General features: G+C 42.7%; 5 protein-coding genes across 5 annotated transcripts in view; all 5 read right to left on the reverse strand.

The window, feature by feature from the left end:
• The window catches only part of LOC100753238 (protocadherin gamma-C5), a 161,767-nt gene that overhangs the window by 117,450 nt on the left and 16,504 nt on the right, over positions 1-27,813 (reverse strand). The window lies entirely within an intron of this gene.
• On the reverse strand, positions 45-5,209 carry LOC100755587 (protocadherin gamma-A8). Its single transcript, XM_027398071.2, has 2 exons — positions 2,786-5,209; positions 45-224 (listed from the first exon to the last, which is right to left on the reverse strand). The coding sequence occupies exons 1-2, from the start codon at positions 5,207-5,209 to the stop codon at positions 45-47; spliced, it is 2,604 nt and encodes an 867-aa protein (XP_027253872.2).
• LOC100755880 (protocadherin gamma-B4) lies at positions 8,226-10,616 on the reverse strand. Its single transcript, XM_027398072.2, has one exon. It carries the CDS (start codon positions 10,614-10,616, stop codon positions 8,226-8,228), a length of 2,391 nt encoding a protein of 796 aa, XP_027253873.1.
• Positions 10,662-16,405, reverse strand: LOC100756169 (protocadherin gamma-A7). Its single transcript, XM_035439552.1, has 3 exons — positions 13,982-16,405; positions 13,679-13,758; positions 10,662-10,845 (listed from the first exon to the last, which is right to left on the reverse strand). Exons 1-3 carry the CDS (start codon positions 16,403-16,405, stop codon positions 10,662-10,664), a joined length of 2,688 nt encoding a protein of 895 aa, XP_035295443.1.
• On the reverse strand, positions 16,653-22,429 carry LOC100756460 (protocadherin gamma-A6). Its single transcript, XM_027398069.2, has 2 exons — positions 20,006-22,429; positions 16,653-16,664 (listed from the first exon to the last, which is right to left on the reverse strand). Exons 1-2 carry the CDS (start codon positions 22,427-22,429, stop codon positions 16,653-16,655), a joined length of 2,436 nt encoding a protein of 811 aa, XP_027253870.2.

Consider the following 27,813-nt stretch of genomic DNA (forward strand, 5'->3'; position numbering starts at 1 on the left):
CTTCTCGTTTCCCTTTGCTTGCTCACCAGTCTGGAGACTCCGGGTTATAAGGAAGCTCCGTGCTGCGGATACTCCGGGTTCCAAATGGACTTTGATGCCAGTTCTAGTCTATGAAACGATCCTTCTTTTCCTTGGATGTAGCGGTGTAAAGGATAAGGCGGAGAAAGAGAGCCTCGGAAAGCGCTCTGCGGCTGCGCGAGACGTGGAGCTCCAGGCTCTCCAGTCTGGCCAACAGCGGCGCCCAGAGTCAATAGTAGGAAACTGCAGCCTCTGCTATTTGGAGGATTTTTTTGTTTTTTGTTTTCTTTTTTTCCTTTCCTTTTCTTTTCTCGACTAAGAATACAACAATTGTGCCCAACTAAATAAGTCATATTTTAATATTAACCCATTGAACAACAATTTTAAACACCTCTTTCACATATCTTTTTATTCTCTCAAGATTGTTGGAAACACCACATTGTTTTATGCAAACCTTTTGAGTGAGAATTTAATAACTAATGTGACATTAGTCCTACCCCCGGAGTCTATTGGATTATTAATTTCACAAATTTATATTTTTGTTGGCTATGTTATGTTGAAACTACTTTTACTCTTGTTTATTTCTATAATTCTTCCATATTTCTAGGTAATCAACTCTGTTTTATAATGTTTGGAAACACCAGTACTGTTGCAAATTATTATATTTTTGTGCTTGGGCATATCTGTCCCATTCCTCAGATGTCCTTTCTTCCTGGTAATGCCCATATTATCTTTTTAAAAACAAAGAGAATCTTTATTGCTTCTTTAGGAGATGCTCATTTGAGAAGACTGTTTCAGTAATGTGGCCCAGATATAGTAGTTTGCTAAATCATCCTTTTTTAAATTTCCAACTTATGTAGTTTCTATCCCACTTTTTTGTTTTTGTTTTTGTTTTGTTTTTGTTTTAAGACAGGGTTTCTCAGTGTAACAGCTCTGGCTGTCCTGGAACTCACTTTGTAGACCAGGCTGGTCTTGAACTCACTGAGATCCTTCTGCCTCTGCCTCCTGGGTTCTGGGATTAAAGGTGTGCACCACCACACATGACTTCTATCCTACTTTTTATATTACATTAATTCATTCTAAAAAATTACCAGGTAAATTATCAGCTATTTGCAACACAAATATTTCTTTACCTATGCACTACACTATTACCATGCAATAACCTGGAAATTGGAGAAATCTGCCTTTTAATAAGCCCATTACATAAAGTTACTGAATATAATGACATTTGGTTTAACTTTATACTCCATTAATTAGTTTTTGAGGTGATGGAAATCAAACCAGTACCCTGCACATAGTAGGCAAGAGACAATTTTCTTTATCCCTAACAAAATGACAAAGTGCCAATGATATAGTTGTCTCTTGATTGTGCACCCAGATGTTACAGAAAGTAGGGAGTTAATTTCTACTCCACTGTATATGCAACATGGGGTGGGGCATGTCAACAGTCCTTGGGAAATACCCTTCTCAACCATCACAAAAGATTTATCTTGTCTTTCATTTTTGACTAGTGATAAACTGGGAGTTAGCTTTATTTAAATGTTACAAGAAAGAATACAGATAATGTTTATAGTTTAAATATTTTTTGGAATTGGTTAATTTATGTGGAATTTGTGTATCATCCTTGAGCGCTCACCATTTCAGATGGATGTACAGCCTAAAATGCTCATGGTAAGTCTACAGAAATAGATTGTTCAGTATTTTACAAAACTTTTTCTTTTTCTTTTCTTTTCTTTTTTTTTTTTTGGTTTTTCGAGACAGGGTTTCTCTGTGTAGCTTTGGAACCCATCTTGGCACTCGATCTGGAGACCAGGTTGGTCTCGAACTCACAGAAATCCACCTGCCTCTGTCTCCTGCATGCTGCGATTAAAGGCGTGCACCACCACCACCTGGGCGAATGTTTATTTAAGTTGAGATTTTGTTGCTTTTCTTTTGGAGGGAAGACTAATTACTAGTTGAGGATTTAGATTCCATATTCCCATTTGTATAGAGTCAGAGATGGTCTATATACACAGACACACACTCAACATTCACACACCGGCTTTTATCTCCTACCAAGTTCCATATTTTAAAATGTGCTTGCCATTTGAAATATAGTAAGCAGTATTGAATTGGTGAATCCTGATGGAGAAGCAGGCCTCAAAAGATGTTTGAACTGGAGAGATCTTGCAGTGCCTACTTGTAGACTAATATAATTGTGACATCTTTGATGGTTACTAAGGTAATTATTAATGATTTGGAAATCTCAATTACTTTTCTATAGTCCTAACTTACAATATAAATGTGCTCAAGTAGAAAACTTACTGTGTGTGGTAAGTACTTAGTTCTTAACTGAATGAGTGATAAAAACAATGAGATGTCTAAAGGTTGAACAATGTCTCATCTGAGCTTCTTGCATGGGCCTTTTTTACAGTGTGTTTTCAGACAGAGTCTCACAGAATCCAAGCTAGCCTTGAACTTAATATGGTACCAGAGGATGACCTTGAACTTCTGATCCTCCTGCTGTTACCCCAGCCGAATGTGCTAGGATTATAGGCATTTGCTACCCTGCCCAGTTTATCTGGTGCTGGGGCTCAAATTCAGGATCCGTACAAGAGGCAAGTACTCTCAACACTAACTTACATTCCCAGGCCTGTCAACCTCCTTGAAAACAAACTGAACACCCTATGACTTTTCAGTGTTCGGTTTTCCATTACCATCATTTAAATGCACATAAAAGGTTTGACATGTCTCAAAATCTCGCTGAGAATCAGACAACCGAACTTACCTGAGCACAAGCGTCTTCATCCTTACTCTCATGGAAATCTATGGATGTTAATAAAGAATCATTTCTCTCACTGCTTTCTTGGTTAATGAGCATGTCTGCGTAGTTGGGCTGAGGAAAGATAATGTGGCTTGTCTGGGAGCCTGAAGTGAGGGAGACTTCATGAGAATAAGTTTGCAGAAAGGCTTGTACCCCGTCAATGCCCACAAAATGTGAGGGAGGAGCAGGGGTCAAACCACCTCTGGAGCCCTGGAACTGGCGAGACTTGTGCCAGCGCTGAAGTCTGAGTGCTAGGAGGACAATGACAAAGACAAGGAAGACGCAGGAGACAACAGCCACTGCCACCACCAGGTAGAGCGTGAGATCAGAATCCTCTGGGGTCCCAGGGGTACTAATGCTGCTCAAGTCAGCCAACACTTCAGGGATGCTGTTAGCCACCGCCACAGTGAGAGTTACAGTGGCAGAGAGTGGAGGCTGACCGTGGTCCTGGACCGCCATCACCAGGTTCTGCTTGAGTGCATCTCTGTCCAGCAGGGTCCTGGCTGTGCGCACCTCACCCGTATGAAGCCCTACAGAGAAGAGCCCGGGTTCGCTAGCCTTGAGCAGGCGATAGGACAGCCAGGCGTTCTGTCCTGAGTCTCTGTCCACCGCCACCACCTTGGTCACCAGGTATCCAGGCTCTGCAGTGCGGGGAGCCAGTTCCACACCAGTGGAGCCATCTGTGGGAAGGCCAGGGTATAGAATCTCGGGTGCATTGTCGTTCTGGTCCAACACAAACAAGCTCAGTGACACATTGCTGCTGAGTGGTGGGCTTCCACTGTCACTGGCAACAACCAATAACTGCAAGTCTTGGATCTTCTCAAAGTCAAAAGATTGCAGTGCATACAGGACACCAGTGTCTGAGTTGATGGAGATGTAAGAGGACAAAGGCACTCCCTGTATGGTGTCCTCAGACACAGAGTAAGTGACCTGTGCATTTTCCTGGCTGTCAGGGTCATGTGCAGTCAAGGAGAAGATGGAGGCTCCTCTCAGGTTGTTTTCTGGGATATAGGCTGTGTAGGAGGTATGAGGAAAACGAGGAGGGTTGTCATTAGTGTCTGCCACAATCAGGGCAATGCAAGTTTCGGTAGACAGAGGTGGGACTCCTAGATCTGAAGCTATCACTGTGATATTGTACATAGAGACCTTTTCTCGGTCCAAATATTTCCATGTCACCAATCTATAATAATTATCTATTGACTTTTCTAATTTAAAAGGTAAGTTCTCATGTATGGAGCAGACAACTTGACCGTTCTTTCCAGAGTCCCGATCATGCACATTTAAGAAGGCAATTACTGTACCAGGAAGAGAATTTTCCATCACTGGGTTAAACAAGGATGTAATGGTCACTTCTGGCCGATTGTCGTTTACATCTTCTACCATAATTATCACTTTGCTCCTCCCTAGAAGCGCCCCCACATCTTCAGCCTGTATTTCCATTTCATATAATGAACATTCTTCATAGTCTAGATTTTTCGCTACTGTCAATTCCCCGGTGTTCTCATGAAGATGGAATAACAGGGACTGTTTTTCATTAACTTTTCGGAATTTATATGTCACTTTCCCATTGGCACCCTCATCCGGGTCGCTAGCTCTCACCGTGAGCAGCAAAGTGCCAGGGGCCACGTTCTCGAGGACTTTCACGCGGTAAACCGGTTGGTCGAAAACAGGGGCATTGTCGTTTGTATCCAACACTGTGACCTGGATGAGCGCTGTGCTGGAGCGGCGCGGGTTGCCGCCATCGGAGGCAGTGAGGACCAGGTGGTGAGTGGGCTCTTCCTCTCGGTCCAGGGTGCGCTCCAGCACCAGCTCTGGGTTTATAGTTCCATCATCTCCGGTTTGCAGGTGTAGAGAGAAGTGTTGGTTGGGGCTGAGCTGGTAACTCTGGAGGGAGTTTATGCCCACATCTGGATCAACAGCTTCTGGGAGTGGATACCGTGCTCCAGGGGCAGCGATTTCGTTAATTTTCACTTCCAGATCTTCAACATGAAACTTCGGATTATTGTCGTTAATATCAGTTATTTCGATTTCTACTCCAAAGAGTTTTCCTTTGTCCTCAACTAGGATGTTAATATTTACAAGACAGGGCGCGCTCTGGGCGCACAGCTCCTCCCGGTCTATCCTGCCAGCGGTGACCAAGCTGCCGCTCCGCGGGTTCAGGGAGAAAAGCTGCGACCTACCTCTGGAGACGATGCGGACCCCGCGGTCCGCCAGCTCGCGCGACTCCAGTCCCAGGTCCTTGGAGACGTTACCCACGACCGTGCCTTTGTCTGTCTCCTCTGGCACCGAGTAGCGAATCTGTCCTTCCCCGATCTGGCACAGCGTCCCCATCATCGTACACAACAGGACCAGCCCTCCATGCCGGTGTATGTTCTTGGAAGCGGCCATTGTTGGTTTGCAAAAGAATCCCCTTTGTCTTCACCGGGCATAGGCGGCTGGTTTACCTTTGGTTGTGGTGATGGAAACGGTAATCTTACGGAAAGCTGGAGAGCCACAAACCCAGGGACGGAATTTCACCGCGGTCCCGCAGTTGGACTCTGGAATCCGCCAGTCTGATTTTGTCAGTGCTAAGAATTCGATGGCTTTTTGAGTGCATTTCTCCGTCATCAGGTGAACAGCGGCGCCTAGAGTCCTAAATTGTTACTGCACCTAGATGCAGTTACTTAAGCCTTACAAGTTAGGCGCTTTTCGTTACTTTAAGTTTATATTTGTCCTAAACATATATTTTAGAAGAAAGTGCAAATGTGTGATTATATTAATTATTGGATCTCTGTGTTAGCATTACATCAAATGACTGGTGTACATTCCCTCCTAAAAGTAAACAGAGCAGTTTTATTTCCCATTGTTTTCTAGCTTTGTGTGAATGTTTTCAATATATACGGCCTAATTAAGAACTCTACTTTTAGACGAAAATAGATCCATTAGAGATGATCATTTGGAGATTGTTTTATCTGGTTTAAACTAACCATTGTAGTAGTTTTCCACAGAGTTGATGGTTTTATAATTCTTTTCTATATGTTATTTTAATTACACACTGATCATTTTTCAGATTAACCTTGTGAAATTTTAACAGAACAAATACTTTATGATTCGACTTTTTTAAAATCAGAGATTATATTGACTTGTTGTTTTATTTAAATCACTGATTTCTTCCTAGTTGAAAAATACTTGAAAGGAACAGATAAAGATACAGTTAAAAGCAATACTCCATCCCCCTTTTGGGGAGATAGTTTTTTTTTTTTTGAGAAAGGATCTAACTATGTAGCTCTAAGTCTCCTGGTACTCCCTCTGTAGACTAGGCTGGCCTCGAACTCATAGAGCTCCATTTGTCTCTGCCTTCCTGTGCTGGGATTAAAAGTGTGCACCATGAAGCCTAGCAATAATTACAATTTAAATCAGACAACTATTTAAGGGTTGTCTTAAATACACACACACACACACACACACAGAGAGAGAGAGAGAGAGAGAGAGAGTTAGCTCCACTCCTATAACTTTCATCCAAAGAACAATAAAAAGTGAGAAACACAATTATCAAAAGAAGCCAACCAGTAAATGCCACTACAAAAGCACTTTCCATCAATAGTATGAAGTAGTCAGTATCTGAGCAGGTGCCCAGCAAGAGTGACTTGATGTACTATGACATTTTGTAATATATTATTATTTTTCATATGCACATCAGATTGGCAACTTTGTCTAAAAATTTGAAAGTTTCAAGACTATTTCTCTCCCAGAGGTAGTCTAATTTGTAGAAGATGTTTACATATTTTGGTTTAGGAAAACAATGAAAAGACAATTGAATTTTCTGCTAGAGTCCATCCAGATGGTTCAGTGGACAGAAGCACTTGCCTCCTAAACCTTGGACATGAGTTCTATCAATCCAATAAAAGGTGGAAGGAAAGGAAATCTACAGAGTTGTCCTCTGGCTTGCATATCTGCCTCCACATCATTTACACAAGACAATGTAATGGTTTTTAAAATTATATGTTGGAGTGTGTCAGGGAGAAACAGAGAAAAAGTATTGTTCGTCTCTCTTCTTCAATGGGGAAGCCTATTGAATGAGCTTCAATACAAAGAAACTCTCAAAAACTTACGCTTCAGTAACAGTCTGCTTTTGACCTTCTGGGTTTGGGGTTGTTTGTTTAGAAAGGGTCTCATTTAGCCCAGGCTAGCTTCACCAATGCTGGCATTATATACATGTATTATCAAAACTTTTGATCTTCTGGTGAATACTGAACCTCCTGTTAAGTAACTGACCACACAGAATATGTCACATAAAATTACAAGGGGCCATGAATATAAGCTTACGAGATCTTATTTTGGGAGCATTTGGTGGGAAAGAAATTAATCACAAGAAACAAAACAACAGATTATAGAAGCTATAACAGCTACATCAATAGAAAATATCTATCTTGGTGATTTCTTTTCTTTAAGGATTGTTTCAGTGACTTTTTGTGTATAGTATTTTGTTTGCATGTATGTCTGTGCACCGATCTCATGTCTGGTGCCCTTGGAGACCAGAAGAGGAGTTACAGACAGTTATGAGCCTGCCATGTGGGTTCTGGGATTTGAACCCAGGTCTTCTGAAAGAGCAGCCAGCGTTCTTAACTGCTGAGCCCCAATGAATTTTTGTTTGTTTTGGTTTTGGTTTTTCTACATAGAGTTTCTCTGTGTAGCCCTGACTGTCTTGGAACTCTCTGTGTAGACCAGGCTGGCCTCAAACTCAGAGATCCATCAGCCTTTGCCTCCCGAATGCTCGATTAAAGACATGAGCCACTACAGCCAGCCCAATGACCTCTTTTATATTTATACTATGTCCAAGCTACAAAAAGTATTCATCTTATATTGCATTGAGCAACAGGAAGAAAATTCATGGAAAAAATGTCATTAAATTCTAAGGAGAATCAGTACATTTTCACACTGTAGGTAAGACCACTTGCTGAACATCTGAGGTTGGTACTTCATTCTTACAAGGCACAGAAATGTTCATACTTTATTATTTAAAGATTATATAGTCACTTTTCAGAATTATTTATTAAATGTGTATAAGCTTTGTCTGCATGTGTGTCTGTGCACTGTGTGTGCCTGGTACCCTCAGAGGCCAGAAGAGGGCGTCAGATCCCTTGGGACTGGAGTAACAGACAACTGTCAGTGCTTGGAATTAAACCTGAGTCCTGTGGAAGAGCAGCCAGTGCTCTTAACTGCAGTCTCTCTCCAGTACCCGTGAGCACTTTTTAACCCACTAAAACTTTTCATGGTGGTCTTAGGGACTGAGTCAGCATATTAGTCAGGCTCTCTAACACTTAATCACACCATTAACTCTTCACTATAAGCGCCCTAAGAACTGGCTCTATCTGAAAAGCACGTGTTTCCTGAGTCAACGGAGAAATGAGCAGAAAGGAGTACATTATGCTCCTAGGAAACTCACCTGATGGGAGGTTGACTCACTGGAATTACAAAGTGGAAACAAGGCCCCCGCTGAATCTCCGAACAATATATCTTGTCCTGAATTCATCTGATCGTTACAAGATATTGAGTTAAATTCTGCCTTCCCTGTGGATGCAGCACACAGGTTGTAGGAATACGACAAAGTCCCATCATTGTAGTTGGGGGGAATCACAACTTCTGACTGAAAGCAGCCCCAAGCCTTGCTGCTGGAGGAGTGTCGCAGTCGAAGCATGATGGCTAGAATCACAGCCAGGAGGAAAAGCACAGAAATCAAGGCCAAGGCCACCACTAAGTAGAACTGCAGCTGAGCTTGAGAGTCAGTGGGCAGAGGGTCATCGCTGAGGTCTGGCAGGACCTCCTGCAGGCTGTCAGCGAAGATCAGGTGCAGCGTGGCTGTAGCCGAGAGCGGCGGCTGTCCACCATCACGCACACCAACCAGAAGGCGCTGCCGGGCCGCGTCCCTGTCGCCCAAGGCACGCGCTGTGCGCACCTCGCCAGTGCGCAGGCCCAGGCTGAAGAGCCCGGGATCGCTGGCCTGCAGCACGTGGTAAGACAGCCAGGCATTGTGTCCCGAGTCCGCGTCCACAGCCACCACCTTAGTGACCAGGTATCCGGGCTCGGCGGCGCGCGGCACCATGTCGAAGAGAGCAGAGCCGTCGGGCTCGAGCGCGGGGTACAGCACGCGTGGGGCGTTGTCGTTGCGGTCGCCCACCAGCACGCGCATGCTCACGTTGGCGCTGAGCGGGGGCGAGCCCTGGTCGCGCGCCTGCAGTGTCAGCTGGAAGGAGCGCAGCTGCTCGTGGTCGAAGGCGCGCTGAGCGAACACCACTCCGCTCTGAGCGTTCATGGTCACGTAGGACCACAGCGATTGAGGCTCCAGGTCGCTGGCTATGATTGAATAGGATACATGGCCATTGGGCCCCAAATCCGGATCTGAGGCGCTGACTTGAGCGATGGAGGCTCCAGGAGGATTGTTTTCTGCAACATGGACCTCGTATAAAACCTTTGTGAAAACTGGAGCGTTATCATTCACATCACCAATGCGTAAGGTGACACTAGAGCTGGAAGAGAGGGGTGGGTCACCCTTGTCAGTGGCTCTGATTGTAATATTGTACTCTGGATTCTGCTCGCGGTCTAGAACCCCGCCAGTCACTAATTTATAAGTGTTTCTTGAAGAAGTGAGTATTTTAAACGGAGCACCGCCTTCTAATTTGCAGATAACTTCTCCGTTGCGTCCAGAATCTTTGTCTCGGGTTTTAAGCAGAGCGACATGTGTTCCTGGCTCGGCGTCCTCCATTACGAGGTCTGGTAGAGACTGGAATAACACTTCAGGGACATGGTCGTTTTCATCCAGGACTTCTATCTCCACCGTACATTGTGCAATCATCCCTCCACCATCCTTTGCTTCCAAAACAAGGGAATATTCTTTGATTTCTTCGAAGTCTAGTGTATCCAGAGTAGTAATTTCCCCGGTATTAGAATCCAGGTTAAATTGGGTGATGTGGTCAGCTTCGCTAAAAGAGAATGTAATCTCGGAATTGACACCCTCGTCCTGGTCTGTGGCAACCACCCGAAGCACGGTGGTTCCTGGGTGCACATTTTCTGGAAGGCTCACCCTGTATACATCTTGACTGAACACTGGTGGGTTATCATTGGCATCAGTCACTAGGATTTGTATCTTTGCAGTGCTGTTTAGGGGTGGATGCCCAAAGTCCAAAGCAGTCAAGATCAAGTGGTAGGATTTCTGCTGTTCCCGGTCTAGAGGTGTCTTCAATACCATTTCAGGGTATTTACTACCGTCTGACTTCTCTTTATTCACCAGGGAAAAATGATCATTGGGACTCAGCTGGTAATTCTGCAGAGAATTGGTTCCAATATCAGCATCATGGGCGGATCCTAAGATAAATCGTGTCCCTGGTTTTGTGGACTCACTTATTTGCAATTCAAAGGATGTGTGCATGAATTTTGGCATGTGGTCATTAATGTCCTCAAGCTCCACGCTCACGTGATAAAAGTTCAACGGATTTTCAGCAACAGCCTCAAATTCCAGAACACACACAGGCTTCTTCCCGCAAATCTGCTCCCTGTCCAGCCTGCTGCTCACTAACAAATCCCCGCTGGTTGCACTCACACTGAAGTAAGAACTGATACGTAGCTTTCGCGTCGGTAGCTCCTGGACAGTAAAGCCCAGGTCCTTGGCGAGGTTCCCCACTACGGAGCCGGTGGGCATTTCCTCGGGGATCTTGTAGCGGATCTGCTCGCAGAGCGCGGGGCAGAACAAAGGCAGCAGGAAGAGAAGGAGCATTGGCCGCCTCTGCACCGGGTGCCTCTCGGGAGCGCCCTCCCGCATCCTTCTCGTTTCCCTTTGCTTGCTCACCAGTCTGGAGACTCTGGGTTATAAGGAAGCTCCGTGCTGCGGATACTCCGGGTTCCAAATGGACTTTGATGCCAGTTCTAGTCTATGAAACGATCCTTCTTTTGCTTGGAAGAAGCGGTATTTAAAGGATAAGCAGAGAAAGGGCTCCTTGGAAAGCAGTGCTCTGCGGCTGCGCGGGAAGTGGAGCTCCAGGCTCTCCAGTCTGGCCAACAGCGGCACCCAAAGTCCACAGTTGGAAACAACAGCCTCTGTTGTTTGGAGTTTTTAATCAGTAATTTCCACATATTTAATAACGTTCACAATCTATTGTCAGAAATGCTTTTTACCACAAATTTCCAGGGTTATGTTTTTAAAGACATAATATCTGTCAACATAAGTATGCTTTAATCTTTAATACTCAACTAGTGAGCCAGTCATGGCTGTAACACAGTCTCGGCCTAAATAATCTCAAGGAGCAATAACACTGCATATTTATTGAGCAGCAATACGGTGGGATAATTTTTCTTTTTCTGTTTTCTTATCCCTAAGCCTTATATCATTTTTAGACACATCCAATCTTATTTAGCTCATGCTTTACTACTTCAATCCCTGAGTGTAAGTAATGTTTCTTCTTCTTCTTCTTCTTCTTCTTCTTCTTCTTCTTCTTCTTCTTCTTCTTCCTTCTTCTTCTTCTTCTTCTTCTTCTTCTTCTTCTTCTTCTTCTTCTTCTTCTTCTTCTTCTTCTTCTTCTTCTTCTTCTTCTTCTTCTTCTTCTTCTTCTTCTTCTTCTTCTTCTTCTTCTTCTTCTTCTTCTTCCTCCCCCTCCTCCCTCCTCCTCCTCATCCTTTCCTCTTCTCCCCCTCCTTCTCTTTTTCTCCTCCTTCTCCTCTGCCTTCTTCATTCCCTACTCTTTTTTTCTTCTTTGGATATAGGGCCTATCTACATAGTGTGGCTGTCCTGGAAGTATGTCCACCAGGCTGGCCTTGAATTACAGAGATCCACCTGCTTCTGCCTCCCAAATGCTGGGATTGAAGGTGTGTGTGCACCACCATGCCTGGATGAAGTGTGTTTTTTTCAAAGGTGCAATCATACTCATCATCCTACTCATTTCATTTTGCAAAATACTTTGAACAATTGCCTTACAGCGGTATTATGTGATTCTTACTTCCACTATCTCAAGTAAGGAAATGATACAGGCTGAACTGTTAGGCCACCCATTTCCCATTACAGTTATTCTCATTTTAAACTATAAACTCAAAATTCAAATCACCAAGGAAACAATAGTTTATAAAGGGACTAAAGTCTACAGAACTCCAGTACTGGCCCCTTCCTATGCACTTGCTTTATATTTCAAGATAACTTCAGAATTGGAGGGAAACCTTCCCGGCAAGCTTGCTTTCAACAGCTCCCTGAGTTTAACGATGACTTATCCTCTTTGTTTAAAAACGTATTTGAGAATTTAATATGTGTTGATTAGGGCAGTTTCTTCTCATTATATTTGGAAACCCTATTTGCACCAGTGTACCTTTCTTCAAAAATGTAATATTGTCCTCTTCCTAAATGACTACATATCAGAACGCCACAGGAGTGAAATATTCTCTCATGCTACTAAATGCTTGCTTATATGGAAAATACCAGAAAAATACAATATCACACTAGAAAACCCCTTTAATTAGCACTCAGAGGGTCCCAGTAATCATTATCACCTTGTCATATGCCTCTTATGAATAAGTGTGGTACAAAAAACACTCTGTGGAAGAGTATGAAAGTAGTCAATCCCCAAGCTCACTTATTTCTAATCTTTTGTACCCCAGAAGAATGGATAAAGGAAGTGAATATTAGTCTGGGGTTGAGAATATGAGGTGGTTATTTCTTAGAACCAACTTTCCCAGTATTTTCTCAGACACTGGAGTACCACCAAACAGAATATGTTGGAGTTGTGTGTGAAGACATGCAGCTGTCCATTTCCCAAATGAGTTCCAATACTTGAAAAGATGCTGGGGGTTGTAATAGAAGAAGAAGCTGGCCTAGAGGTCTTGCTTCTATCTCCCTTGTGTTGCAGCCATCATCTTATTTGACATATTTAATCTATTTGACCAATTAACTTTAGTGTGGTATTAGGCACCATGTCTATTTTTATGCAGATAGTAGTGAGGCTTGACACATTTCATTCTTTTGTGTGATCTCTCTCTCTCTCTCTCTCTCTCTCTCTCTCTCTCTCTCTCTCTCTCTCTGTGTGTGTGTGTGTGTGTGTGTAAACCAGAGGTGAATTCCAGGCATTGTTTCTTGGGAATCATCCAGCTTATTTTTGAGTCAGGGTCTCTCACTGGGACTTGGGCTTCACCAGTTAGGATAGGCTGGCCCAACTAATCCCAGAGATGCCTGTCTCTGTCTCCCCAGTACTGGGTTAAAAATGCATCACCATATCTGCATTTTTTACATGAGTATTGAGAACTGATCAGGGATTCATGCTGTGCAGTAAGTAAGTGCAGTAAGTAAGTGCAGTAAGTAAGTATTCATACTGAGTAAGGTATCTACCCAGCTGGACACATTTCATCTTGAAGCATCTATCTAATATTCTATGAGCAACCCAACTTTAGTAGATGATGCTTTACATAGTTGAACAAGTAAGCCCTCTGCTTAAGGTCACTAAGTTGAATTACATGAAGATAGAAGCAAAGCAGAGAAATGCTTCAGTTTGAAAAGATCGTTGATACTCTTTTACTGATTTGACTTCTAAGAAGAATCCAAGGAAGGTAGCCATCAACAATTCATTTTCACTTAGATAATATTTGAGCTAAGAAAATGAGGTGGGAAGTTGGTAGATAGCACAAAAATATGTTAGTCTACTTATTCACATTCTCGTCCACAGGCTTTAATTAGAAGACATCACAACCTATGTGCTTCTTGCTAAAGTGCAACCACTGAAAAAATGGTAGACTTTTCTGCAACATGTTAATTGTTTTAATTATACACTTTCCAAGTTATTGGTTTTGCAAAATGACAGAGATATTTCAGGCAAAATAGAATTCTTGTGGAAATAAAGTAAGACAGGCCTTTGGAGATGGCTCATGGATAAATTGTTTGACTCGAAAGTGTGAGAATCACAGTTTGGATCCCCAGAACCCATGGAAGTACCAGGTAGGCATGGTGGCCCACCTGTGATTCCACCGCACAAGAGATGGAGACAGGGAATCTCAGAGCAAGCTGACTAACCATATTAGTCAAATTGGCCAGCTCTGGATTTAGATAAGAGACCCTACCTCAATAGACAAGGTGGAAAGCAGTAGAAGATGACACCTGACATAAGAACACTGCATATACACAGGCACACAGAAAAAGAAAAGAAGTGAACTCACCTGGTTACTTGGGGTTTCACCCTTACATTGTTGAAAATCTATGGATGTTAACAAAGAATCTCTTTTCTCACAGCTGTCTTGGCTGATAAGTGTATCCACGTAGTTGGGCTGAGGGAAGATAATGTGGCTCTTTCGAGAGTCTGCAGTGAGTGAAACCTCATGGGAATAAGTTTGTAGGAAAGCCTGAACCCCATCCAAACCTACAAAGTGTGAGGCAGGCACATCTTCCAGCCCACCACCTGTAGCCTGTAGCATGTGTGACTTGTGCCAACGCCACAGTCTGAGAGCCAATAGCACAGTGACAAAGACAAGGAAAACACAGGAAACAGTGGCCACTGCCACCACCAGGTAGAGAGTGATGTCTGAATCATCAGGTTCACTGGGGGTCTTGATGCTGCCAAGGTCTGCCAGAACATCAGGAATGCTGTTGGCCACAGCCACAGTGAGTGTCACCGTGGCTGAGAGTGGGGGTTGGCCATGATCCTGAACAGCTACCACAAGGCTCTGTTTAAGTGCATCTCTGTCCAGAAGGGCCCTTGCTGTGCGCACCTCACCTGTGTGTAGCCCTACTGAGAAAAGCCCTGGTTCACTGGCTTTGAGAAGGCGGTAGGACAGCCAAGCATTTGGTCCTGAGTCTTTGTCCACAGCCACCACCTTGGTCACTAGGTATCCGGGCTCTGCAGAGCGGGGAGCCAGCTCCACCCCCGTGGAACCATCAGTGGGGAGGGCGGGGTACAGGATCTCAGGGGCATTGTCGTTCTTGTCCAGCACAAAGAGGTTCACTGACACATTACTGCTGAGAGGTGGGTCCCCGCTGTCACGTGCAGTCACTCTTAGTTGTAGATTCTGAAACTGCTCATAGTCAAAGGATCCAAGTGCATAGAGCACACCAGTGTCAGAGTTGATGGAGATATAGGAGGACACTGGTACCCCCTGGATGGTGTCCTCGGCTAAAGCATAAGTGATTTGGGCATTCTTGTCACCGTCAGGGTCTTGTGCAGTCACTGAGAAGATGGAGGCACCTCTGAGATTGTTCTCAGGGATGTAGATGGAGTAAGAGGAGTCAGAGAAGGCTGGTGGGTTGTCATTGGTGTCTGACACATGAATGGGTAAGTGAGTTTCTGTGGACAGAGGAGGAATTCCACCGTCTGTGGCTTTCAGCGTGATGTTGTACATTGACATCTTTTCCCGGTCCAGGTTTTGTGCAGTGACCAATCTGTAATAATTATCAATAGATCGTTCTAACTTAAAAGGCAGGTTTTCTGGAAAAGAGCAGGTCACCTCACCATTCTTTCCTGAATCTTTGTCCTGGAGGTAGAAAAGAGCGACCACTGTTCCAGGTGGTGTATCTTCAGGGACTGGGCTGCTCACAGATGTGACAGTCACTTCTGGGGCATTGTCATTCACGTCTAAAATCGTGATCAGTACTTTTGCCTTGGTCAGACTACCAGCACCATCTTGAGCCTGAACTTCTAGTTCATAGAAGCTGGATTCTTCATAATCCAGATCTTTTAAAGTCGACAGTTCTCCTGTAAGGGAACTCAGATGGAATATTTGTAGAAGTTCTGGAGTTACTTTCCGGAAAGAGTATGTCACTTCCCCGTAGACTCCCTCATCCAAGTCGATAGCATTTACTGTGAGAAGTCTTGTGCCCACCGGCACGTTTTCAGGGACCGTAGCTTGATACCGGGGCAGAGAGAAGACTGGCGCGTGATCATTCACATCCACCACTGTCACGCGGATGCTGGCAGTGCCAGATCTGGGTGGGTCTCCGCCATCATAGGCCGTGAGAACCAGATGGTGAATCCCCTCTTCTTCCCGATCAAGAACTTTCTCCAGTACCAGTTCCGGGTACTTAGTTCCATCATCTCCACTTTGCATAGCCAGGGAGAAGTGGCGATTGGGGCTGAGCTGGTATTTTTGGAGGGAGTTCGTGCCCACGTCTGAATCTGTAGCCTCAGTTAGTGGAAACCTCATCCCAGGAGCTGCATTCTCCATTATTTTTACGTTTATTTCTTCCGTTAAGAATCTGGGGGCATTGTCATTAACATCCATTATTTCCACTTCTATAGGGTAAAGATTCATTTTGTCTTCTATCAAAATGTTAAAGCTTATGAGACACCGCGGGCTCTGGGCGCACATCTCCTCCCGGTCTATCCTGCCCGCTGTAACTAAGCTGCCGCTTCGCGGGTTCAGAGAAAAAAGCTGGGTCTTACCTTTGGAGATGATGCGGACTCCGCGCTCCGCCAGCTCCCGAGGCTGCAGTCCCAGGTCCTTGGTGATATTTCCCACAAAAGACCCTTTGTCAGTCTCTTCAGACACAGAGTAGAGAATCTGTCCTGCCCTGGCTTCCCATCGGGTCCCCAGAAAGATGGAGAGCAGCACGAATCCTCTGTAGCCGGCGCCCCTCTGCCCAGTCGCCATTGCTGTCTTGCGGATCTTACTCAGACCCTGAGAGGTCTCGTAATGTGCTTCAGGACCCAGTTGTGTCCACGCGGACCCAGGGTATGAAAGAAAAGCTAGGAATCCAGCCGAATAAAGGCTTGAGTCTGGCGCAGCTCGGAAGAGGGCTATTATGTCCTTTCTTTGTGCTGTAAACTCGGTGGTTCTGAGTTTACAGGCACCATCTTCTCTTGGTTGGTGAACAGCGGCACGCAGAGTCCTTACTCAGTTACTGCACCATCTTGAAGCAAAATGAACTGAGTTTTCAGAAAGCTGTTTAATTCTTCAAAACTTCTGTTTACTTAAATTTCTTCATTCCAGACACTACGGATATACTTTAAAGATACATTTTAAGGTATAGGCTACTTGATAAATCAAAAAACTTTTAAAAAATATCTTTCACGAAGCAACTTTGAAGTTACGTTCTTGAGCATCGATTCACATTTTAGAGAAAATTAAGATTATGCAGCAAACATGCAAACGTTATTTAATTCAATATGGTAAATCGACACTGCAAATGCATCTCTATATAATATTTTACCTTCTATTTGAAATTTTCTGTTGATGAACCATTTGTTTGGAGCTCTGTTTAGTTTATTTCTTATTTAAAATGTAGGTATTTTACAATGACTCTCTATGCTAGTTTATTCTTTCCCCTTGACAACTGTCACCTCGACAACTGTTTGACTAGAAATGGATGATTTGGGCAGATGATAAAAAGGCAGGTGATCTTGCAGATTTGTTCCCACGAGGATTCAAAACCCAGTATATGGTCAAACTCTCTGACAGCTTAGCTTGGTATTAATCATTTGCATGGCAAGTTGATCAGAAAGTTTCTTTTAGTTCACGATGTCCTGATGTTTAACAGTCGATCAGTTCACATGAATAAATGGCTACTGTGCGAGTAGAATCTGGTAGATTTTCTACAGGGAAATGTTTTATTTGCTCAAACTATATGGCCACAGGAAACTCAGGTGAAAGACTAAAATAAACCAGCCATTTACTCATGAAACCCAGTTAGCTAGCTTTGGCGATGTTGATGGATATTCAAGATATAGTTTAAAATCACTCAAAATTGGTGATACAGTAAAGTAGACCTGGTCCTCTCAGAGCTTATAAAACAGATAATCTTATTTGTGTAGAAGGCTATTTAGTCCACATGACTAATACATAGGCTATAGATTGTTTAGAATTAATATTGAATTAAAACAAAATCAAAGAATCATATTACCAGTGTTCAAACAAACCAACCAGTGTTCAAACAAACCAATTTGAAAACTCAAGATTGGAAACAAACTCTTCCATAGTAACTACAAACATGTAAATGGCCCATTATTGGTTTGGGAAAACATGTATTATGCCTATCCTTTTATTTAAAATCACAAACTAGGCAAGTATGGTGGTAGTCTAGCACTTGGGAGCTGGAGGCAGGAGGATCACAACTTTAAGGCCAGCCTGGATCACACAGGGATTTCTAAACTACACTGTGCTACACAACAAGATCTTGTCTAAAAAACTATTTTAATAATGTTGTTTTTCTTCTTCTCTCTCTCTCCCTTCTTTTCCTGTTCATCTTATTTTCTTTTTACCTCTTTCTCCCCCCTTTTCCTTCCTTCCTCGTGGCAATGTTTAAACCAAGGCACGAGAAAAGCAAGGCAAGCTCCTTGTTACCCAGCTTTGTGGTACTAGGACTGAAATGGGGCTTTGTGCTGGCAAGAACTGTACCACAGAGCTGAATTCCAGACTCTTCATTTATTGTTACTGTCAGCATCAGGTTACAAAGGAGAGCCTTATACATTTTCAATATGTATTCAAAGCTGGGTTGTTATTACACATGCACACCAAATTCATATAAGTAGTCCGACTGTTCTATTGTCAGATCATGGAATCTTCTTAGGATGGGGAATAACTTAAATGTTCAACCATTCAGCAAATTATCGAATCTTCTGAATTTTATTAATTCCTTGGCTATCAATTTTACACCCTCCTACTTTGAGGCAGCTTCTCACTATGTAGCACAGGCTAGCTTCAGACTTCTGCTTCAGTCCTCTAAGTTCTGGAATTAAGATGTGCACTACCACACCTACCTAATCATTGTCAGTGTACATTTGAGGAGGGTCAATCATAGACTCTCCCACTCATTAGGAGTCTCTTTCTTGTTATTCATGCTAGAATCACTTTGACAATTAAAAAATTCACCATTTTCTGCTTGGTAATCCATTTGTATCTTTGACAATAAATAATAAAACCAATTCCTCTAAATAAGAATCTTTATTTCCTTCAAATACTTAAATACAGAGTTCCTATGTATTAAACTCTAGTTTCCATATGACAGAAGCTTATTTTCTTTAATTGCTAAGTTACATAAATTCCCTTGTATCTATTACATCTTCCTCCTCCAATTTGCCAGTCACTCAGTACTTTTAGAGATATTTTCTTTAAGTGATTTATATTAAAACTCATTTTTATTATTAAATACTATCAAGTACCTAATACACGTCATTGTAATTAAATATAACAATTATAATAATGGTGATGTCAACAAACACTTGTTTACTATGCTACTTTATTACTGGGAAAATATTTCACAAAGTTGTTTTATTTCCTCTTCCAGAATTGTGTGAGGCAGTTAAATCAAGGTTTAAAAATTGTAGTATCAAAAAAAATTTAGTATCAATTGGAAGACCATAGAGATTTTCATTGGCATAAATGAGTGACAAGTGGTTCTAAGCATATTATTGAGTTTTTTAAAGCACCAAGATTAGGTAGTCCCTTCCACAGGCATCAGTGATTTTTAAAATTTAATTCATAAGAAGTGAAAAGTGCTGTTTTTTTGCTATCATTGGAGTGGTAGCAGTCAAAATGAAGTTCAGTGCATTTGTGACCTCTGACCGAAGCAAGACCCATAAAGAGCTTTTCATGCACCTTTCAACATTCAGAAGGTTATGTGTTTTCCTCTGAGAACTGAGACAAACCTGATATTCAGTCTATGTCCTTGTGAAAGGATGACACTATACAGGATGGCAGATCAGCAAAGCAACCCAGCTTTAAACATAATCTATACTTAACACGCACAGCAGGAAAATGACAATGGCACAATGGTCTATTGGCACTTACCCCAGCAATTGGTTTATCACCAGGCCAAAGTTAGACAAAGGTCACAAAAGATTCTGGAACAGAAAGCCAACTCTTGCCAAATAGGACAGGAAATGGGCAAATATGGGAAGAAACAACCAAGATGCAGAGACAAAGAATGTGCACATAACTTTCACTAAGAACTGGCGAAAGTTTGTAGAATGCTCCCCTAGTATGCATAAAGGCCTGGGTTTGATTCTCAGCACTTTGTAAACCAGGTGTGGTAGTGCACACCCCTGAGGGTCAGGATCCTCACAGTACAACATCTTTCCAAAAGTTCACCTCTCACTACTTTTATTGGAGACCAAGCTTTGGATCTCTGGGAGACATTTCATATACAAACAATGACAAATGTGATTCATTAACGGCAAAGAGAAAAGACTTAGTGATGTTCAAAGAGAACATTACAATTTACTGTTTTTTTTAAAATAAAAGCAATAACCTTACCTGGTCAAGAGAGTCTTCCTCTTTACAAAAAGTTGAGTCTTCCTGTGTTAATAAAGGCTCATTTTTCTCACAGCCCTCCTGACTGATGAGGGTGTGGGCATAGTTGGGCTGGGGAAAGATCAGATGACTCTTCCTGGAGTCTGCTGTGAGGGAGACCTCATGGGAATAGGTCTGCAGAAAAGCCTGCACCCCATCAATACCCACAAAGTGTGAAGTGGACATATTTGACACATCTTTCCTTGTGGCCTTCAGTGGTCTTGACTTATGCCAGTGCCACAGCCTGAGCACCAGCAGCCCCATCACAAAAGCAAAGAAGATGCAAGAGACAGTGGCCACTGCCACCACCAGGTAGATTGTAAGGCTTGAGTCATCAGATTTGTGTGGAAGATCAAGGCTGCCCAAGTCAGCCAGGATGTCCGGAATGCTGCTGGCCACAGCCACAGTGAGTGTGACAGTAGCTGAGAGTGAGGGCTGGCCATGGTCTTGCACAGACACCACCAGGCTCTGCTTCAGAGCATCTCTGTCCAGAAGGGCCCGAGCAGTGCGCACCTCACCCGTGTGCAGTCCCACTGAGAAGAGCCCTGGTTCACTGGCCTTGAACAGACGGTAGGACAGCCAGGCATTCTGCCCTGAGTCTTTGTCCACCGCCACCACCTTCGTCACTAGGTACCCAGGCTCTGCAGAGCGGGGAGCCAATTCCACACCAGTAGAACCATCAGTGGGTAGGACAGGGTACAGGATCTCAGGTACATTGTCATTCTGGTCCAGCACAAACAAGTTTAGTGACACAATGCTGCTAAGTGGGGGTTTCCCTCTGTCACTGGCTGACACCAGTAGATTTAGTTCTCTAAACTGTTCATAGTCAAAGGAACACAGTGCATACAGGACACCAGTGTTGGAGTTGATAGAGAGGAAAGAGGATAGAGGTGTACCCTGGAGGGTTTCTTTGGTCAGAGAGTAGATAATCTCGGCATTCTCTTCGCTGTCAGAGTCCACTGCCTTCAAAGAGAAGATGGAGATACCTTTAGGGTTATTCTCAGGGACATAAACAGAATAGGAGGAACGGGAGAAAACTGGTGGGTTGTCATTAATGTCTGACACATCCAAGGAGATGAACTTTGCTGTAGACAGAGGTGGTATTCCTCTGTCAGTGGCTGTCACAGTGATGTTATATGAGGACACCTGTTCCCGATCCAGTTCTGTAGTTGTCACCAATCGAAAATAATTGTCTAGTGATTCTTCCAGTTTAAATGGGAGACTTTCTGAGACGGAGCATGTTACCAGGCCATTCTGTTCAGAGTCTTTATCATAAACTTGAAAAAGAGCAATTACTGTCCCTGGAGGTGCGTTTTCAGCGATTGCTCTGCTACCAGATGTAACAACCACTTCTGGAGCATTGTCGTTCACGTCCAAGATGGTTATTAGAACTTTTGCTCTGTCTTGCAGACCTGGCTGATCCCGGGCTTCAACATCCAGCTCATAAAATTTTGAATCCTCATAGTCTAGAGTTTCAGAAGTGGAAATTTCTCCAGTTACACGATCTAAGCAGAAAATCTGTGAGATCTCTTCTGTGATCGTCACAAAGGAGTATGTTATTTCTGCGTGGACCCCTTCATCCTGGTCAGTGGCATTAACTGTTAACACTCGTGTACCCACTGGCAGATTTTCAGGAACACTCACACGATAGATAGGCTGAGTAAATACTGGAGCATTGTCATTCGCATCCACGACAGTTACCAGAATTCGTGCCATGCCTGTTCGGACAGGGTCACCACCATCCATGGCAATAAGGGCCAGATGGTGAACCGCTTCTGCCTCCCTGTCCAGGGTGTGCTCCAGCACCAGCTCCGGGTACTTGGGCCCGTGGGCTTGGCTTTGCACATGTACTGAGAAGTGACTACTGCCGCTGAGCTTGAAGCTCTGAATGGAGTTCACTCCCACATCGGGATCATAGACACCCATTAGTAGAAAACGAGAGGATGGAGCCGCATTTTCGAGAATTTTTACTTCCAAGTCTTCCTTTAAGAATCGTGGTGCATTGTCATTAATGTCTACTATTTCCACTTCCACGGGATAAAGATTTAGTTTATCCTCCACAAGGATGTTAAAGCTCACGAGGCAGGGCGCGCTCTGGGCGCACAGCTCCTCCCGGTCTATCCTGCCCGCGGTGACCAAGCTGCCGCTCCGCGGGTTCAGGGAGAAAAGCTGCGACCTACCTCTGGAGACGATGCGGACCCCGCGCTCCGCCAGCTGGCGGGGCTCCAGACCCAGGTCCTTGGAGATGCTGCCCACGAAGGAACCTTTGTCTAGTTCCTCAGGAATAGAGTAGCGGATCTGCCCAGCTTCGGAACCCCACAAGCACCACAGGAGATTGAAAAGCAGGAGCAGCTCGCAGCAGGGCGGGAGCCTCTGCTGAGTCGCCATGACTGACTTGTTAAAGACTTCCCAGTGATAACTGGTAGGACGAACAGCTCCACCCCACTTTGTAATGCACAAAATTAGAGATAAAGACCTTTAAATAATTAACAGAGACCTGCTGAGAACCGTTTCAGATTAGAATTCCTGCCCAGCTTTGGTATCTCAACAGGACACAACCCAGTTCCCACTGATTGTCTTGCTCGGGTTAGGGAACAGCGACACTTAGAGTCTTAACTTCATACTGCATCCGTTTTGTGACATTTGTAGAGGATTTTATTTCTGTCAAATTTGCAGTTATGAGGTTTATATTTCTTTCAATAAGAGAGTGAATCAAACAGAAAAATAATATGTTCAATTTAAAATAATCTTGAATGTTCCCTGAAAAATACTTATTTTTTGTGGGACTATTTCTTAGAATCTTGTGGAATAGAAATGGTGTCACACTTTTCTGGAGACCTTAAATCATCACCTGCGTTTGCCCACTTTTAGTAAGGTCACCGATAACCACAAACACATTTTGAACGATTCTACTACAGTGTCAGCAAGTAAAAGAGCTTCCATGTATAGATATCATTATCTGTTTCTTTTAACATTTAAAGAAAGGCTGTAACATAGGCTACATTTGTGTGTGCTTTCTTCAAAAATGTACAGGAAGTGAAAATGTATAGGCTACATAAAACATTTCTTTGGAAAGTCAATACTTTTTTTTTGAGACAGGGCTTCTCTGTGTAGCTCTGACTGTCCTGGAACTCACTCTGTAGACCAGGCTGGCCTAGAACTCAGAGATCCACCTGCCCCTTACCCCGGAATGCTGGGATTAAAGGCATACACCATCACTGCCCACCAATAAATTTTTATTTAAGGGATTTCACATGTGATTCCCTTCACTGTCCATCGAGGTCACTAAGTTCAAGACTTCTGAAAATTCCCTTTCTCAAGAAAGATGCTTAATCCAGTTGTGGTATCAGCCCTCAATTCTGTCATCTCTCCTTGAATTAAAAACACATACTCATGACAGCTAAAACATTGTCCACTGGCAGATCTCTGGCAACTGCTCACTTTAGGAGAAGTGAGTTATCAAACAACTCACTTTAGGAACTGTTTTAAGGCAAATCTGCCTCACATGTGCTGACACTCAACATCGGTTAGGAGCAAATTCAGATCATATTTGTTCCTAGCACTCTCATAACACTGATTTGTGTGTGGAGATGCCAGTGCTATACACTGAGGCAAACATCCCTTCACAGGTGTTTTTAACACAGACCTCATGCTCAAAACACTCCTCATTATCCACGCCTTGATCCCTTTGAGCTGTTTTGTGTTTCATAACCCTTCTTGTATGCATCAACACCCATACTGATGAGTACCTGTCTTCCATGCTACATAAAACATTCTAATACATTTATTTATTATATTGCACACAAGATATTTGTGATTGACTGCATGCGAAGACAGTGGATCATTTAATTGTATAGAGTTGTATTTAATTCAGGAGAGAATGTCTGGGGTTGGGAATTGTGGCACTATTTGAAAGGATTAAGAGGTGTGGCCTTGTTGTAGGTGTGGTCTTATTTAAGGAAATATGTCATGGGGGTGGGCTTTTTAGGTTTCAGCCCAAGCCAGTCCCAGAGTCTGTCTTTTCCTGCTGCTTGTGGATCTTGATGTAGAATCCTTAGCTCTTCCTCTAGTACCAAGTCTGCCTGCATAATATCATGCTCCCACCAGAATAATGGACTTTACCTCTGAAACTGTAATCAAGCCCAATTAAATGTTTTCTTTTATAAGAGTTGCCATAGTCATGGGTCTCTTCACAGCAACAGAACAGTGACCAAGACAGGAATATAACCCAGTATTGTTTGGGATGTCACAAGCTTTGAATTCAATGCCAAGCACTATAGCAGGCCTTTTTTGGACCTCCAGCCCCCAAATCATGACACGGAGACTTATTGTCAATTATGGAAACTTGGCCTTAGCTTAGGCTTGTTTCTAACTAGCTCTTTTAACTTAAATTAACCCATTTCTATTAATCTATGTGCTGTTATGTGGCTTCTGGCTTTTTCCTCTCCTCCTGCATGTCTTGCTTCCTCTGTTTCTGGCTGGTGACTCTGCCTTTCTTCTTTCCTGAGACCTCTCTGTCCCCAGAAGTACTGCCTAACCTCTTCCTGCCTAGCTATTGACCTTTCAGCTCTTTATTAATCCAATCACAGTGACTCATCATCACATAGTGTAAGGGAATATTCTGCAACATTTCCCCTTTTTGTCTAAATAAAAAGGAAATGTTCTAACTCTAACATAATCAAACTATATACAATCAGAACAATTATCAGGTTACAATTACATTTACCATGTACAGTCCATTTGTATTTGGCAAATTTAGAGAAAACTCCATTATCTATCCTCTCCTGATGAGTCCAAAATTTTGTACCTAATTTAGTTTCTATCATGACTAAGGGAAACTGTAACTATAACTAGTCTTCAATAACATCAAAGATCCGAGAAGGGTATAATATTACCCTAGTAAACAGAAAGTACAGAGCCAGTAACTTCCAAAACTAAGACACGACAGATACATCTAAATGCCTGGCCAGTCACCCCAAGATTCTTCTGTAATGTTGAGGCATCCATTTTTGGTTTACAGGCCTGACAGACTTTTAAAAATTTTTTTTATTTGAATTAGAAACAAGATTGTTTTACATGTCAATCCAGTTCCATCTCCCTCCCACCTCTCCTGCCCCCCCCTCAACTAACACCCTACCTACAGTTTCTGCTCCCCAGGGAGGATGAGGCCTTCCATCGGGGGGGGGGGTCTTAAGAGTGACAGACTTTTTTTTTTTTTTTAAAAGCAGGGAGTTTTTGAAGGACTTCCTACCCTGTCTTGGCAAAGTTCTGCAGTTGCCTTTTTTTGGGGTACTGCTGGTCCAATTTGGCCAGAATACTGTCAGAAGTCTAGGCAAGGGAAATTTCTTGGCTAGCTTCTGCCAAGAAGAAAGCAAACTCTATATGGAGGTCCCTTGATGGCCATCATCCTTTTTTGAAGTAGATTGGTGCTGTCATGAACAGACATGTCTCACTGTCATGAAAAGCCTTATGTTATTATGACATTTAAAGTGCTATATCCTGTAGGTCTTTGGAGTGTTTAAAAATCAACTATTTATCTAAAATACATCTCTATATAACCTTGAAAACTTACCTAACATGACTATAAGTTTGATTGTTATAGATGACTATTAACCTGTATTTTTTATTATCCTAAATAGCTTTCAAGGACTAAAACTTAACATTACATTTTAAAATGAGCTGCATAGGTATAATACCATAAACAAGAATAGAAACATATAACAAAACAGCCATAAATTTGTATCAATATACAAAAATCCAAACCAATGTAAAATATTTGAGACTAGTGGTTGTTCAAAAGTAGACTCAACAATTCACCTGTTTATCCCTTCCTTTTTATAGTATATCCCTACCTTTTCCCTTCATAAAGAGATCCCTGAATCTAATCTCATTTGTTCAACCATTTTCCTTACCATGACCAAAAACAACTTGTAACTAACCACCCTCAATGATGACAAACATCCATAATCCACAAAATGACCAAAAATCATGCACCCCACCTCTTGGGAATGTGGACATTGTGTTCTCTAGACTGTTCCCTGTTGTCTGGAGGTGATGGAATCTTTAGGGAACCCTTAGAACATTGAGATAATGGCCAAGTCATGGAAACACTAACCATAACATTTGTTTTTCATTCTCTATGCAATGGGAAAGTGCAAGGCTTATCTGCAGTCCCAGCTAAAATAGTCTGTGTGGCTAGACCATCTCAGCCAGCAGACTTGAAGCTGTCCTGGATGTAGAACTCAGAGGAAACTGCAACTGAGGCACTCTGAGAGGCTGGATCACCTGGGCCACCTATTTTTATTGATATCTTGTCCCCTTGCTCTGAAAACACACAAATTTTTAAAGGTAACATACATATTATCTGCATTACACAAGTATGGACTGTGCATTGTACACAATCCAGCCACAGTTGATTTTTTGTTTCATGTTTGAACAGGTACATCACCTGTCTTGTTGTCTTTGTAGGTTTATTTCTTTATATCTATAGTCAAGATTTTTCAGGAGCCCCCCCCCCCAGCAGATCAAACCCGATTCTGTTTAACCTTGAATGAATCTACAGCCTTTCATTTCCTAAGGAAACAAAAGCCTCTTCCCCAACACAATACATTTTTTGAATTTCATTTTAAAGTTGAGACACTGCTAAAGTATCCAGGCTGGTTTAATTCAGCAGTCCCTCTTACAATCTCATGTCTCTCAGCATTTGTTGTTTTCTCATCAGCAGTGAAAAAATTTAAAGTCAACAAGACACCATATAGGATCCAGACTCCTTGTGCATTTTCATCTTTACATGGTCTATCCTTTTTATATTATTTTATTCTCTTTAGAGATTTATCTCATTATTCATAAACTGTTTTTATGACTGTCTATCCATTTTCTTTTAGTTTTTAAGCCTATATACATTTTAAAAACAAAACATACTGTAACCTGTTTAAAGTTCTTTTTTTTCCATTTGGATCTGTCCTTACTGAGTACTTGTAGCATTATCTGACTGTGTGAGACAAATATTAAACTTCTATGTCAGCTGTTACACAGATCAGCTTAGTGAATAGAGCTGGTGTCTGGCTCCAGCCCACAGGCAGCAGCCAGTAGCTGTGTCTCTGTATGCTACTGAGCCTACCTGTGAGACCATGATCACTAAGGAAGTCGTGTTTGACTCTTTGTCCTGAACTTTTTAAGAAAAAGATTTCTCAGGCCTTATGTGGATATGTGTGGCCCCACATTGGGTGCCAAGTGCAGCAGTCTTTTTTTTTTTGGATCGTCAGCCCCAAATCATGATACAGAGACTTATTATTAATTATGGAAACGTGGCCTTAGCTTAGGCTTGTTTCTAATTAACTGTTTTAACTTAAATTAACCAATTTCTATTGATCTATATGTTGTCTATGGCTCATGGCTTTTACCCCTCCTCCTGTATGTCTTGCTTACCCTGCTTCTGGCTGGTGACTCTGCCTTTCTTCTTCCCTGAGACCTCTCTGTCCCCAGAAGTCCTGCCTAAACTCTTCCTGCCTAGCTATTGGCTATTCAGCTCTTTATCCCAATCACAATGACACATTTTCACACAGTGTAAATGAATATTCCATAACAAAGCACTACAAAAGAGGTAGATAATGTGTCATAATGATAATGCAATGTATTACTTTCTTGAAATGCTTTTGATTGTATTGTTTTAGAATCAACAAAAAATTTAAGACCATCAGGAGACTTTTTACAGAAGAGCAATTGCAACACAGATAAGCTTCATTACTGCATACTCCACACCCAGAAAAATT

Source organism: Cricetulus griseus, chromosome 2 (genome assembly GCF_003668045.3).
Source record: "Cricetulus griseus strain 17A/GY chromosome 2, alternate assembly CriGri-PICRH-1.0, whole genome shotgun sequence".
Classification (NCBI taxonomy): domain Eukaryota; kingdom Metazoa; phylum Chordata; class Mammalia; order Rodentia; family Cricetidae; genus Cricetulus; species Cricetulus griseus.